Source organism: Hibiscus syriacus, unplaced genomic scaffold, assembly GCF_006381635.1.
Source record: "Hibiscus syriacus cultivar Baekdansim isolate YM2019G1 unplaced genomic scaffold, ASM638163v2 tig00117056_pilon, whole genome shotgun sequence".
Classification (NCBI taxonomy): domain Eukaryota; kingdom Viridiplantae; phylum Streptophyta; class Magnoliopsida; order Malvales; family Malvaceae; genus Hibiscus; species Hibiscus syriacus.
Window position 1 is genome coordinate 6,502,721 of NW_024063539.1, and position 16,571 is coordinate 6,519,291.

Below are 16,571 nucleotides of genomic sequence, written 5' to 3' on the forward strand. Positions count from 1 at the left end.
TAGCTAAAGTTGCTGTTGTGTTGATCAGCTTCAAGTGTTGAAAATTGGCACACCAAATTGCATCATTAGTCAACATTATGGGTGGCAATTTGGTGGCATTAATGGGGCGGTAAAATTGGTCAAATTTGACCACCAAATTGTTGAAAATTTTGGATGGTAAAACTATGTAATTAGTCATTGTAATTTAGGGTATTTACAAATTAGTCCTTAAAGCTTCAATTATAAATACCCTAGCTTATTTAGCTTCAAAACCATCCCAAAGTATTCTAGCTTTCTTCCAATACTAGAGAATTTAGAGAGTTTCTTGAGAGTTATTTTCTCCTTTTTATCAAGAGAGAATTATCATTGTTTTCTCCTTGATAATTCTCTCTTGATAGATCGAGAGAAGTTGTAATTTCTATTTTCTCATAGTGAAATTCTTCTACTGTTGCCCGTGGTTTTTACCCTACATTATTTAGGGGTTTTCCACGTAAAATTTGTCTCTTTTATCTTCATTTTTATTTTCTCAAATTATCAGTTGCGATTTTGCTCTATCTGATAGCCGTCTTCCGCAACATCAAGAAGGTACCAAGCAGCTGAGTGGCTAAGGCAGATGAATCAAGTTGTATTAGAATTCCTGCCCAAAGCCCCCACCGAAGAAGAATTCCGCCGTGCACTTTACAATGGGTTCATTCTTTGCAACATTCTCAACAAAGTCAGTGCCGATGTTGTTCCTAAGGTTCTCTACCAAACACTGTAACATGAACTAGTACTATTATTCTCCCTTGAACATGGATGCATGTAATATACCAGAACATGATTAGTATTTCTTTGATCTTTTTGATAATATGATAAGTGTAGGTGGTGAAAACTTCATTCACTTTTTCTCAATTAACAGAAGAGGACAGGAATCAGGTTTCGGAGAACATGAGAAACTTTCTAGCAGCAGTTAAAGATAAGCATCTTCTGGCCTTTGAAGCATCAGATATGGAAAAGGTTTCGATTTTTTTAAGAAAATTTTTTCACTTTACCTGTAATTCACATATACACCATGAGTATAAACCTTGGTTAAAATTTGCAGGGCGACTCAATAAACAAAGTGGTAGATTGCATTCTGTGTCTGAAAGGATATCATGAGTGGAAGAAAGCAGGTGGAGTTGGGGTTTGGAGGTAAGGTGGAACTGTAAAGATCACATCCTCCACAAACAATTTACTGCATGCCTTATCCAGCTCTACAACCGAAAGACCTACTGATGAAATCAGGGAAGAATCGGAATTATCGAAATACGAGCAGCTACGAGACTTTATCTATGTTGATAAAGAGTAAACAACATAGTGGAGAAGAAAATGAACTCTTTTTTATTATATTGTGAATGGTGAAAATACATCTTTTTATAGGAAAAGTTAGGAGTAAGTTTTCTATTAGAAATAAACTACTTAGTAGTTGTCCTTGTCTATATAACTTTCTAAGAGTTAGTGTTATATTAAAATACTAACTTATTTATTGCATAACCTACACTCCCCCTCAAGTTGGGGAGTAAATGTTGAAAAGACCCAACTTGGATATAATCTCATCAAAGGTAATTCTTGGAAGTGCTTTGGTGAGAACATCTGCTAACTGATTCTTCGTTGAAACATAATTGAGTTTCACCGTTCCACCATTCATCTTTTCAGAGATGAAATGTCTGTCAATCTCCACATGCTTCGTTCGATCATGATGAACTGGATTCTTTGAAATACTTATTGTAGATTTACTGTCACTTTGAAGTTCAAACCATTTGTTGGCACATAACCCCAGCTTAGTTAACATTCTTTGAAGCCAAATTCCTTCTCAAATTCCAAGTGTCATTGCTCTAAATTTTGCTTCTGCACTACTTCGAGACACCACCGCCTGTTTTTTGCTTCTCCAAGTAACCAGATTTCCCCAAACAAATGAACAATAACCAGTTGTAGATCTTTTATCCGTTAATTCACCTGCCCAGCTTGAATCCAAAAAAATTCTTACTGTTCTATCATCACTCTTTCTAAAAATTAATCCATGTCCTGGTGTCATTTTCAAGTATCTTAGAATTCTATTCACAGCCTCTAAATGCTCTTCTCTTGGATCATTCATTTATTGACTCACTATACTGACAGGGAACACAATATCAGGTCTAGTAAGTGATAAATAAATTAGTTTACATATTAGCCTTTGACACTGTTCTTTGTTCACATGACTTCCCAATTCTTCTCTCCTTAGCTTCAGATTTGCTTCCATGGGTGTTTCAGCCGGCTTACATCCCTTCATTCCAGTTTCTGATAGTAGATCAAGGATATATTTCTTTTGGTTGATCAATATTCCTTCTTTTGACCTTGCAACCTCCATGCCTAAAAAATACCGTAAAGTTCCCAAGTCTTTGGTTTCGAGCTCCTTCGCCAGTAGCTTTTTCAATATTTCTATCTCCATACAATCATCACCTGTTAGAATTATATCATCCACATAGACAATCAAAATTGCCTTTTTGTTGTTTGAAGATGTTTTGACAAATAAAGTGTGATCTGATTGACATTGCTTGTAACCATCCTGAATAATCACCTTTGTAAATCTGTCAACCCAGGCTCTTGGAGATTGCTTAAGTCCATACAAGGACTTTAGTAATCTACATGCTTTTTCTGTATTACTCTTCACACCCGATGGAATTCACATATATACTTCCTCCTCCAAGTTTCCGTTTAGAAATGCGTTTTTGATGTTTAAATAATGAAGCACCCAATTCTCATTAATTGCTAATGACAATAACACTCTCACAGTGTTTAGTTTTGCTACCGGAGCAAACGTTTCATGATAATCAACTCCAAAAGATTGAGTGAATCCTTTTTCCACTAATCTCGTCTTATATCTTTCAATGTTACCATCAGCTTTGTATTTTACCGTGAATACCCATTTGCAGCCGACTGGTTTTTTATCTTTCGGAAGATAAACTATAATCCAAGTATTGTTGTTTTCCAGTGCTTTGAATTCCTCTTCTACTGTCTTTTTCCACTTGGGATCTTTCAATGCTTCTTCCACCGTATCTGAAACAGTAATGCTATATACACTTGCTGTAAAGTTCTTAAAACAAGGCATTAGCTTTTCATATGCAACAAATCTCTCAATTAGATAATTTCTGCATTTTCTTACTCCTTTCCTTTGAGCAATCGGCAAATCATTATCATCAATTAAAGCATTTAATTCAGTGGAAGAACTTTGATTACCTTCTTTATTCTCCAAAGGATTCTCGTTCGGTTCCGGTTCATGACAGTGTCCATGCTGTGTGGGAGACTCGGGATTAGGTTCAAGGATTGATTTAGAAATTGGTTTTTGTCGTCTCTTGTAAATCTGCAACTCGCATTGAGGTATTTGAGGCGAAGTGATATGTTGATTATGCCGAGGTAAATGTGTTTCGGTGGACTGGTTTGGCAAGGATACGTTTTCTGGGTTCGGTAGTGTTGTTTGGTCTGGCTGTAGCGATTTTGTAGGCTTATTCGACAGGTTTAACTGGTTTGACGGTGCTGGTTGATCAAAAAAAGCTGGCTGCAAATCAAGTGACAATTTTTGTGAGTTAATAAACTGATATTCATTATATGACTCCCCCTGAATAGCAGTTTTAAGGAAAAAATGTGTTTTTCAAAGAAAGTAACGTCCATAGTAATAAAGAATTTCTTTTTACGATGATAATAACACCGAAAGCCCTTTTGAGTCGATGAATAACCCAGAAACACACACTGAAATGCTCGAGGATCTAATTTGGACCTGAAAGGAATATTGTTATGAACGAACACAGTACAACCAAAAACTCTAAGGGGTAATAATGAAGTCATCGGTTTAAAATTGGGAAAAAACTGAAGAAAAACATCTCTCGGACACTTAAATTGTAACGGTTTACTAGGGATACGGTTAATCAAATAAGTGGCAGTTAAAAGGGCTTCCCCCCAAAAATAGTTAGGAACATTTGTGGAAAAAAGTAGAGACCGGGTAACCTCAAGAAGATGCATGTTTTTTCGCTCAGCAATCCCATTTTGTTGAGGAGAATTGACACACGAAGTAAGATGAATAATCCCGGTTTCCTGAAAGAAAGAACCCAAAACATTAGCAAAATACTCACTTCCATTGTCATAATAAAACATTTGGATTGAACATTGAAATTGGGTTTCAACCATCTTATGGAACCGTTTAAATATTTCACAAGCTTCAGATTTGGTTTTCATGAGAAAGGTCCAGGTAGTACGAGTGTGATCATCAATAAATGAAATAAACCACCGAAACCCATGTAAAGATGCGACCCGAGATGGTCCCCAAATATCACTATGGATCATGGTAAATGGTTTGGACAGTTTATATAGAGAAGGTAGATAAACACTCCTAGTTTGTTTAGCAAGTGGAAAAATATCACAAGAAAAAGATTTTGGACTCTTATTGCCAAACAAATGTGGAAACAATTTTGCAAGATAAAAGAAACTGGGATGTCCTAAACGAAAATGCAATAACATAACATCGGTTGAAGGTTCAAGTAAAGGAAATTGTTGTATAACATGGTAAGAAGTAGATGGGTGGGAAAATAAAGTTGCTGGAAGTAGGTAAAGACCCCCACAAAACCTAGCACTGCCAATCATTTTTCCTGAGCTAGAATCCTGAAATTCACAAAAATCAGAGTTAAATTTCGTGATACAGCATAAATAGGCAGACAACTTGCTAATGGAGATAAGATTGCAAGTAAGATTGGGAACATAAAGAACATGAGATAACAAAATGTCCTGATTTATTCGAATAGACCCATGACCGGCAACACCGGATAGAGAACCATCAACTGTTCGAATATGAGAGATAGACGAGTCGGCATGAAAAGTGTGAAAGAGTCGAAGATCACCTGTCATATGATCACTTGCACCAGAATCCACAACCCAAGTAGGAGTGGTGGATGTATTAGCCAAAGTAGCAGAAGGAATTCTACCTGCAGGTACTGATTGGGAATGAGTGTTTAACTGACTAAAAGGCTGCTGCAACTCTTCCATTTGTTTTTTAGTAAACGAACTACCTTGTAAATCAGTATTCACACCATAGTTTTCTTGAGTATCACGTTGTTGATGTTGTTTTGAAGACTTCTCATCAGTAGGCTTGCCATGTAATTTCCAACAGGAATCCCGCAGATTGCCAACCTTCTTACAATGGTCACACCAAGGTCTCCCTTTCTTTGGCCGAGTAGTAGTTTGAGAGTGAGGGATATAATTGTCACCATTCAATCGGTGACAGGTGATAGAGGCTGAAGAAACATCAGAATGGAGTGAATTAATGAGGATTTCCGAAGTGACCTCCGATGAAGAAGTGGTGGAATTCATGATTGACGGCTAGATTTAGGGTAAAAAAAGAAGAAGAAAATCGGCTAGATTTAGGTGAAGGATCGGTCACCTAGCTGATACCATGTTGATAAAGAGTAAAAAGCATAGTGGAGAAGAAAATGAACTCTTTTTTATTATATTGTGAATGGTGAAAATACATCTTTTTATAGGAAAAGTTAGGAGTATGTTTTCTATTAGAAGTAAACTATTTAGTAGTTATCCTTATCTATCTAACTTTCTAGGAGTTAGTGTTATATTAAAATACTAACTTATCTATTGCATAACCTACAATCCATCTCTCCAATGAGGCCTCCATTGAAGAATCCAAAACTTCCAATGCTCTAACTTTCTTTTTCGATCGCTTCGGTCTTTGGATTCTAGAGGCTTATCTTACAGATGGTAACATGGATGAAAATTTTCCCTTGAATGCAATGGTAGGTAAGATCCATCACGTTTTCACTCCACATTCATACTCTTGTTGTATGTGATTTCATATGATCATATGTATGATTCACCGAGTCTTTGTAGGTGATTGATTCCTTCCTCAGCAAGGTAGTTAACGACTTTTTGACGCTTCTAGTTTCTCAAGGAATCAAGGTATGCATCATGTTCTTGCTCTTTGAGCATAAACTTAAGTACATTGCTGATTTAATGCGAGGAATATTGATAAATATCTTTACCTTATTTACAGCTTGGACTGTTCTTGAAGAAATTGCTGAAAGCTGAGGATGATGATCCAGTGTCTAAATCTGATGTCATAGAAGCTACCTCAGATTATATTGACAAAAGAAGCAACCATCAGGCAGCAGCTGATGTCTCCAAAGCCCTAATCTGCATTGGCAACAATGAGGTTATTCTCAATAGTGTTTCTCGATCTCCTGGCCGAGTCGAAATACTTTCCGATATTATACAGAGACATATCGAGGTGAAATGTTCCCTCCAAACTACATGATTTTTGGACCGAATAGCAAGATAAGTACCAAGTTCAGTTTATAACTCCTGCAGCTTCCTTTTTGGAAACTTTTAGGATCTTAAGTTATTTTTTCGAGAAACGAGATTAGAAGTTTCGAAAGTTCCATTCATCCTGGGAGGCAGACATTAAAAGATTAGCTAAGGGTTTCCCAGCTTGTCACCATTAAACTACACCTGCAATCAAAATAGTACATTTTTCCATTGACTGGAATTTACCTTGTCCTGTTACGGTGTTACCTTAGAGCATCATGTCAGTGATCTCGAAGTGGCATCTTCTTCTTACCTCAAGATCCTACAAGAAAATCAAATGCTATTCAATGAATTGTTAGACCTCAAAGGTGCATAGTCTATATTATCGTCATATTAAAAACTAAACCGGAATACCGTTGCGAGCTAGTGCACTTATTTCGCTTGCCTTTCATGCAGGAAAAATAAGAATCTACTGCAGAGTAAGGCCATTTTTACCCGGAGAGTCGAAAGATCAATTGACTGTAGAATATATCGGAGAAAATGGAAGTATCCTCATTGTCAATTCTTTAAGGCAAAGATTCGAAAAAGGTATTCTCATTCGACAAAGTGTTTGGACCAACTTCTTCCCAAGGTATATTTCTCAATCTCTTCTTCCAGTTTTATGATTTAACTTGAACAATCTCTTCCATGGTTAAATCTCCTTGAGCTATAGGTGATCATTCATTTTTCTTCTGCTATATGTGCAGAACAAATATGCAAAAACATTCAACCATTGATCAGGTCCGTTCTTGATGGTTATAATGTATGCATCTTTGCATATGGCCAAACCGGATCAGGCAAGACATACACCATGGTAAAACGAATGTTTTATGATATTACTTGTCTTCATATCTTCAATACTCTATAACTTTATGTCATTCAGATGTATAAACATGAACATGTTGCCGAACTTTCTGTGTATTTGATAGAGCGGGTGTGAATTTTCGAGCTATATGCGACTTATTTCAAATATCGATGACAAGAGAAGATGACATAGAATACAAAGTTGGGGTTCAAATGATTGAAATCTAAAATGAACAAGTGAGAGATTTGCTAGTTATTGATGGTTCTACTAAAAGATATCCTTTTGAATTTTGCTTTCTATTCTCAATTCAATCTCCTCTAGATTTGGATCTCTTTCTCCTACCTTGAGCCATAAAAGTTCCCATAACTACTTGTTACATTAGATATATATAACAATACACAATTGAATGGCCTTACTGTTCCTGATGCAAGTTGGGTTCCGGTTTCTAGTAATCAAGATGTTCTTGATCTGATAAGAATCGGCCAAAAGAACCGTATCGTAGGTCCAACTGCATTTAACGAAGCGAAGTAGCCGTTCCCATAGGTAGAATTTCATCCATGAAAGTTGTGTTAATCGAGTTGAATACTTTTGTTAAGCATGGTTTATGTCTGCATCCTTCTTTTCACCGGCATTCTGACCATTCACGTTCACGGAAAAGAACTGGTTTCAGGGTCGATTTTCAAAGGTTCTCTCAACTTGGTGGACTTGGCCGGGAGTGAGAGAGTCGATAAATCGAAAGTTCAAGGCGACAGGCTGAAGGAAGCTCAGTATATCAACAGATCACTCTCTGCATTTGGAGATGTCATATCAGCTCTTGCCCAAAAGAGCACACATATTCCTTACAGAAACAGCAAGCTTACACAAATATTGCAGAATTCTTTAGGTGCATTGTTCTTTTCTTCCATTCAGCTTTCTTCTCCTTACTGTCTTCATTTTATCGTTTCGTTCCTTCCACATTAATTTTGATGTTGTATATGATAGGTGGGCACGCTAAGACTTTAATGCTTGTACATATAAGTCCCGAACCAGACGCCATTAGAGAGACGGTTAGCATGTTGAAGTTTGCCGAAAGAGTTGCCTTGATAGAACTCGGGGCAGCTCGATCTAACAAAGAAACTGGTGACCTATTGGAACTTAAAGAAGAGGTTAAGTTTTCTTTCACTTTTCCTTTTAATGGATGACATTCTTTGGCTTGTCTTCGAGAGCAACATATCTTTGTTAAGTGTTTCTTCTATGTATCTTAGATAACAAACCTTAAGCTGGCATTGGAGAAGAAAGAAGCTGAAGTAGAACAACTCAGGAGCATTACATCGTCTCAAAAGACAAAAGTGCTTCGATTCGGAATGTCTCCAAACTTGAGGCCCGATGCGTATCAACGGCCTAACGATGATACTAGAAGCTCTGAGGTAAACGAAGCACGATAGCGTAAAAAGCCAAAACACACCTAGATCGATGCTAATGCTATGTCTTGTGGTTATATGTGATTTCCAGGCCAGAACTGTTTCTTCTGCTCAGGGCCGTGGCTAGGTTTTCGGGGGTCCTGTATAAATTCTTATAGAGGGCCTTATTTTTTAGATATATTCGATTTTGGGGCAACAATAGTGGCGTTTTTTTGAGGAAAAAAACGTCGCAATAGGTCCATCTATGTGTTTATTGGAAAAACACCACTATATATATACTTTTTTGGGTATTTTTTGGTGCTGCACAATAATAGTGGCGTTTTTTGAAAAAATGTTGCAATAGTTCATCTATAGTGGCAAACGCAACTATATATATACTTTTTTGAGCCATTCTTTGGGGCCCTGTGCGAGTCGCGCAATTCACGCCGCCCCAACCACGCCCCTGCTTCTGCTAAGCAAAGGAGGTCGAAGTTTTCATCTACACTCATCGGCAAGGAGATATCAGCAAAGCTGCCGGAAGAGAGAGCTGCACGTCCTGGAAAGCCAAGGTCACCTACTGCTCCTGTGAGGAGATATTTATCAGGTGATAAAGGAGCCTTGACTACAAATAAGGTCAAATTCGACGTTGTCGAGAACCAATCGATGTCGAAAGCAGTGTTTCCGGGTAAAGCACATGGCAGTAAATCACTCGTCCCGGTGCCAGATATTACATCACCAGATAACAATTCCGGGGTCCATTCAGACCAGGTGATGAAAGTAAATTGAATTCTCTGATGCATTCTACTGCCTCAACTCTAGGGAAGGTCAGCCAGAACTTGAAGAAGAGCAGTTTCTTTTAGACAAATCCAGATAGAACAGGCTTAAATCTCTTCAAAGTTTCAGATTACTTAAGCTTAAATCTCCATAAAAATTTCAACTTGAATGAAGATAGAACATGGTTTTTCTAACCAACAAATCAACTAACACAACATATTACTCATGTTTGAAAGATCATAAGTAAATGTTTGAAAGAAAAAAAATCTGAATGGTAGAATTAAAGTCTTTGTCAGACAGCACATGCACATGGAAACATGGAACGTGGGACCATGTGAACTCAGCTGTAATAGAATCTCTCAATTCTTGCATTTAATTCTAATTACATAAATCCAGTAGTGCCAACAATCATTGTTTCACCTTCTACTACAATATTCTTACAATTTCCATCTCTACTCCCAAGATATTCCCTATTTTCTGTTTTACTTTACATTATTAAGTGAAAGCTAAGTCATAATTAATTATTGCAACCCACACAAATTACAACTCAAATGTTAACATTTAACATTTCCCACTCTGAACTCTTGTGCTGATGCTGCAATGATTCTTCTATGGACTATCAACAAATTTATGCATCATACTCATCCCATAGATACCTTGAACCCTCAGCCTGATGCTTGGTTTGAATCATCAGAAAATGCAAAGGAACAGTTAGATGATCCTTGAGAGACTACTACTCGAGTCAGAGGCAGAGGTGATTGAGGCTGAGGGGCCTTTGAGGCTCCCTTTGAAATGTCCCTTGAGGTCTCGACATGACGGATTTCTTTTAGCATTGCTACGACATCTTTCATTGTCGGTCGGTCATTGGGCCGAGCGCTGACACAGAGGCATGATACAGCGAGTGTCTGTTGCATTTCATGCATAGCAGGGTCAGCCCTGCCTCTAAGCTTTGCATCAAGAATGTCGGACGGGTCTCGCTTGCTTGCTAAATGGTCCCGGACCCATTGAACCAAGTGTGCACCCCCGGGCAAAGTTGGGTCCAATGGATGCCTTCCTGTTAGAACCTCTAAGAGGACTACACCGAAACTGTACACATCGCTTTTCTCCGTGATACGTTGCATTGTTGCGTGTTCTGAGAGTAACCATGAAAGTTCAGAAACGATTAATGAATTAACAAGTTGATTAAAACTGGATCAGGGAAATGAAAATTACCTGGAGCCATGTATCCATATGAACCTGCTATGTGTGGCCTTGGACTTGATTCGGAAAATTTGTCGTCATCATTTCTTTTCTTAACACGAGCTAACCCGAAGTCAGCAAGGAAAGGCTCATAGCCAGCTCCTAATAAGACATTCATAGCTTTCACATCACCATGCAAGATTGCAGGCACACAGTCATGGTGCAAGTATGTAAGAGCATGTGCCACACCCAGCACAACATCATATCTAGCCTCCCATTCTGCTCCTCCTTTGCCGACACCGTGAAGGAGTGAACTCAAGCTTCCATTTGGAAGATAATTGTAAAACAGCAGCTTCAAATTCCTATTCGAACCCCAACCGAGAAGCCGGACAATGTTTCTGTGCCTGATCGAGCCAAGCATCTCGATTTCAGAACTGAATGCATCGGACTCTTCCGATGACCACATCTTCTTAACCGCTAACGTTTCACCATTTGGAATCATTACCCTGTATACCACCCCGGAACTCCCAGTGCCGATCACATTAGCTGAAGTTAAATTGTGGACTATATCATCAATTGACAAGTCGAGCTTTTGGTACAGGGTCACTTCCCAACTATAATCTCCCATGAGGCCATTGTTGGCAAACCGGGCACGAACCAACATGTAGATAGCAAGTAGTACTAGAACTGCACTACCGCTTAGAAGGATGGACATGGCTAGCTTCACTGCTGGCCTAGCATGCCTTGAATGTTCGATATCAGCTGAAGTTACAACTCCATTGGAAATGTGGAGGTCTTTGTTTGATTCGAGGTCACTCAGCGGAAGCTTTCGGAAAAATGAGGAATTTGGCAGCTCACCAGAGAAGTCATTGAAGGAGACATTGAGAGAGACAAGGTTTTGCAGGCTTGCAAGGACTTCTAACCTACCAGAGAAATTGTTGTGAGAGAGATCAAGTACAGCTAGCTTGCTAAGACCGTTGATTTCGGATGGAATTTGGCCGGAAAATTGATTGCAGCTAAGATTGAGAGATATTTCGAGTGCCGGAATCTGGCCTAGTTCCTTCGGAATTTCACCAGAGAAACCATTGTCCCCCAGGTTTAACAACTGAAGCTTCCTGCAGGACAATATCTCAGATGGAATTCTTCCAGAAAGTTGATTCTTTCCCAAGTTAAGCTTAGCCAATTCAGTTAAGTACCCAATACTATGAGTCAAAGGACCTATAAGCCTGTTGTCTGAAATATCCATGTATTGTAAGCTAGTAGGCAGAGAATCTGGCAAAGAACCTGTAAGACCATTTGAATGGAGGTCAAGAAACTCGAGATTTTGACATCCGTTTATCGACGAAGGAATGCCTCCGACAAGGCGATTCTCGCTTAAGTCGACGAAATTCAAGCCCTTCAACTTCCCAATCTCTGATGGAATTGTTCCTGCAAGTTTATTGCCACTTAACCGTAGCCTGTACAGATTGGTGCAGTTTCCTATATCCGGTGGTATAAAACCGGATAAATCATTGGAAAGTAGCAGTAACTTGGTGAGATTTCTCAAACCGAAAATCTCTTTCGGGATTGAACCAAAAAGGCTATTGTAGGATAAATCAAGTGCCTCGAGATCCTGGCACTGAGAAAGACTATCCGGAATATGTCCAGTCAGCTTATTCTGCCAGGCAAAGAAGAGAGTCAAGCTCTTCAGGTTGCCAATGGGGTCAGGAATCTCACCGGAGATGGCGTTGTTGTCGATTTCGAGATGAGTTAGCTCCGTGCAATTTGAAATTTCCGTAGGAATTGTACCTGATAACTTATTAACACTCAGTTGAAGCTCTTGAAGCTTCAAGAGGTTTCCAATGCTTCTTGGTATACTACCTGTAATAAGATTCTCGGATAAATCCACCATAGTTAGCTCCGTGCAGCTTCCCATTTCTTCTGAGATAGTACCAACTAAGCTATTCTGCCACAATAGCAGACCCTGAAGCTTTCTCAGCTGACCGACTCGACTCGGGATCTGACCGGATATAGAATTCTGATACAAGTACAGATTTTGCAGCTCACTGCAATTACCAATCTCTTCTGGGATAGGACCTGATATCAAAGAAGTATAAATGGCTATGGTTTGAATTCTTTTAAGCATTCCTATGGATGAGGGAAGATGACCGGAAATGCTAGTTTCAGCCAGGCCTAACATAACCAAGTTGGTGCAGTTTCCTATCTCCCAAGGCAACTCCCCCTTAAGATTTTTATTTCCACCTGCTCGAAGAACTTGTAGATTTCTCAACTCTCCGATACTGTTCGGGATTTCGCCACCGAGTTGATTGTCGTAGAGTGTCAAGTAAACAAGGCTGGAAAGATTTGCTGTCGCCGATGGAATCTCACCCTCAAGAAAGTTTGAGTTGAGGGACAATGTTTCCAATTTGCTCAGCCTGCAAATTTCCCAGGGGATTTCACCTGACAGAGAATTGTCACTCAAGTCAATAACATTCAGCTCATAATAGTCTCCGAGTTCCTTAGGGATGGTGCCGGTAAGATTGGTCGACGAAAGCACAAGGGTCTTCAAGGATTTCAGAGACTGAAAGTTCGAAGGCAATGGCCCCTGCAAATCTATAGCTTTCAGCCTTAACTCCACCACCTCGCCTTTCAAGTTGCAACGAATCCCAAACCATGTGCACGATGTAGCATCCAACGAATTCCATGATTCCAATGCATCCCCACTGCTGTTCAGGCTGTTCTTCCATGCTAAAAGAGCCTTCCCCTGCTCGTCGATCGCATAGCCACAACAGAATAAACGAGCATTTATCAAGACAAGTAAGGTGAAGGAGAAGATATTGGATGAAAAAAGCAGGAGATTCCTTGGAGTTGCAGGCATTGCTGTGAGGAGAGAACAGGTAATCTGTTTTGGGATTGTAGAGGGTTGAATTGAACCCCATGTTTTTGTTTAATAAAAACAAAAGCACACAACAAGATCTGGATCCAAGTGCATTTTCTTTTTCTAATATTATTCTAATAGGTCTAGTTCTTAATTAACAGATGCTGATGCATTTAAGACTCTTTTAATCTTTTTTATTTTACATACAGTAAATTTTTTTTAAGTATGCCAGTAAATCTCTAGAACCAAAACTGATGCATTATTTTAGAGAGACAGTGATAGCTCATCAATCAAGACCAGACAAACACTAAACTATGGAATGTTTTAGCTTCAAACCATGTGTTAGTCTCCCTGTACAGTTTTCAGTTGATTTTCAATGATTTAAAGAACCATAAGTACACACACTTTTTTGAGAAAAAACCCTTTGCAAAATGAAAAACCACACACAAGTTTTTTTTTTACCACTTGGCCATCTGGGATTACTTTATTTTTCCTGCAGGGTTAAGCAAAGTGGGGGATGTTAAGGGTAAAAAGGCATTTTGGTTTTTGTTTCATTGCAGAATATAATAGTGAACAGCACATGGAAGTAAGGGAATCATGCAAGAAAATTGTTTATTTGTTTTGAAACACCAGATCTTGACAATTTGTAGGGTAGTCTTTGCTCTAAAAATGATTAAAGAAAAAACAAAGGAGATTAAGCTTGGCCTTGAATGGAAGGGACAACCTCTCACCAACTTGACACTTATTAATTCCTATATTCTCACTATCATCACAAACAAAACATTACTCAATAATTAAAAATCTTTAAGATAGAATGATAAACAATGCTCATAGATAACAAACAGCTTCATTCATGATTTGATCCTTCAACTATATTTATTTTCAGTTAAACCACCTTCAAGATCATTATTGTTTAGTTTTCTTCTTATTTTGATCACCAAACTTTCAATTGTTACGTTTTGATAATTTATATAGTCGATTTGTTACAATTTGATCATTGAGCTGTTAACTTCCGTTAACCACCAGGTCACTACATTTTGACACGACACTGTGTCTGTGAGCGGTTAGTTATCAATTTTTCATTAAATTAATTTCCTCTAATAAGATTATGACATGTGTCATTATCTTATTGGTGAGACAGATGAAGGAAAAGAAATAAAAGCTTGGTTAAGGATTATGACTTGTTTAGGAGTCTCAGATTTAAGTCTCCTTTTTCCTTTAACTTTCTCACAAGTAAGACGACGACACGTGTATAATATTAATTTATTAAAGAATGACAATTTAACCGTCCAAATAATGCAGTGAATGATGTTAGCTAAATATGTAGGATCATAAACTTCTTGTTGAAACAATTGAATGATAAAGACCATTCTGGGGTAGAATTTAAGGGAACAGTACTGTTTTTCACTCTGCTCCATTAATGATACTTGCCCTGTAATTTGACCATATATTTTTCACCCACTCATATGTACTAGCAAATGTCAGATAAATCACAATGTACAGTCAGGAAATGGTTAATGAACCTTCATCTTCACCCACCTGCACCACCTTCCAACTTCTCTTAACTAATGTCCAATACAGAACCGAACGGTTGCCACCCTTGCAAGCTAGGGGCCTTAGCCTCAAGAATGTTAAAATTTTAATTTAATGCTTTAAAATTTGTGACATTGTAAATTGGTATAATGGTAAAATTATATTTTGTGGTTCTGAAAAATTATAATTTAATTTTAACCCTTTAAAAAAAATTGAGACGTAGTTGAACACCAAAGTATAATTGTATGGAAATATAATTATTACTTATTAATTCTCTAGACATGTTTGACTAGTATAGTGTAAAAAATACTGGAATTCTTTGTGTTTGATACCATAAATTGTAATTATATAGTTACATAAGTTCAAATTTTAAAATAATACTTATTATAAAATTAAATAATATAATTACACGTATAATTATATCAATTCTCATCCTTCCCAAATATCGAAAAGTGTGATTGTAGGGTTTAATTTTTCTTGAATAGTTTGGAATGATAATAAAGTTAGTATCGATTTATAATATTTCTTCACCTTGACAACGCAAACACACCCTGCAGACGCAGTTGCTCAAATCCAAAATCTCAAAGAAAAACAATATTATCTCTTTAACTATTAAAATCACATGGGTTCAATTATAGACTTTAATTACATTTAATTCAATATAATTATTGAAATATGTTATAATTGTATAATTATATAATAACTTTCCAAGTACAAAAAAAAAATTGAGGATTGGGATGGGCATGGGTCGGTTTTTTGGTCCACCCGACCCGAGAACAATGACTCCTCCACTCGAAATCCGACCCGACCCGCATAATATATACCCTCCACCGACCCGAACTCGACCCAACTTTTTGAAATAAAATCCGAACCCGACCCGACCCTATCCGAAATAATAAAAAATATTATTTTTATTCAATAAAAACAGTGATTTAATTGAAAAATAATATGTAGATGGATATTATTGTAATTATTACTAAATATATAAAGTAAAATTATATTTTTTACAGGTAGGGTATTTTTCACCCTAAACCCGAATCTGACCCGAACGCCACCTTTAAAAAACCGACCGACCAGAATCCATTTTTTTTAATATAAAAAATCCGACCCGATCCAATTGGGTCAGAACCCGTCGGGTTCAGGTTCCATGCCCAACCCTAATTGAGGATAAATTAGATTTGTCCTATAAAAAAATGTGTAAAAGAGAAGATCCATGAAATTGAAAGCCGGGAAATAAGAAGAAGAATAGAAGTAAAGAGAAACAAAGTGATAAAGGACAGTAGCATTAAAAGAAGAGACAAAAGGGAGCATTGATATTAAATAATCAAATAAAAGCAAATAAAAATTCAAATGGTCCCTCTTTGTCCAATTTCTACCTTTTTGTTCTTCACTTTTCTGGGTGAAATTCTACTTGGAAATATTTTTAATGTAATGAAATGAAATGAAAAGGTTATGTTTGTAAGATTCTATCATAGTTTCTGTGTCAATACGACTTTCCTTCTTTTTCATCTTTCGTTTTAATGTTAGTCGGACGGATATAAGATTCTAAAATAAAGATTCGGATTTTCAAAATGTTATATTAAAATTTTAGGGTGTGTGAAGTTTTAAAATTTCAATAAACATGAAAATAAATCATCAATGAAATATATAAAAATATTTCATCCATACGAGAGTATCAAACTTTTTAGAGATGCGACAGTCCCTCAACTTTTCTATGTTTAATCTTTTA

General features: G+C 37.5%; 1 protein-coding gene and 1 pseudogene across 1 annotated transcript; one reads left to right on the top strand and one right to left on the bottom strand.

The window, feature by feature from the left end:
- The first annotated feature begins 5,627 nt into the window (after positions 1–5,627).
- On the top strand, positions 5,628–9,403 carry LOC120198469 (annotated as a pseudogene).
- Positions 9,404–9,616: 213 nt separating this feature from the next.
- Positions 9,617–13,477, bottom strand: LOC120197797 (LRR receptor-like serine/threonine-protein kinase). The gene is made up of 2 exons (XM_039199194.1): positions 10,486–13,477; positions 9,617–10,405 (listed from the first exon to the last, which is right to left on the bottom strand). Exons 1-2 carry the CDS (start codon positions 13,307–13,309, stop codon positions 9,939–9,941), a joined length of 3,291 nt encoding a protein of 1,096 aa, XP_039055125.1. The 5' UTR covers positions 13,310–13,477; the 3' UTR covers positions 9,617–9,938.
- Between the last annotated feature and the right edge of the window lie 3,094 nt (positions 13,478–16,571).

Excerpts from the sequence above, each read along its gene's own strand:
- LOC120197797 (XM_039199194.1), bottom strand. The coding sequence starts at position 13,309 with ATGCCTGCAACTCCAAGGAATCTCCTGCTTTTTTCATCCAATATCTTC. Across the intron at positions 10,406-10,485 it reads ATATGGATACATGGCTCCAG|AACACGCAACAATGCAACGT; the intron begins GTAATTTTCATT and ends GGTTACTCTCAG.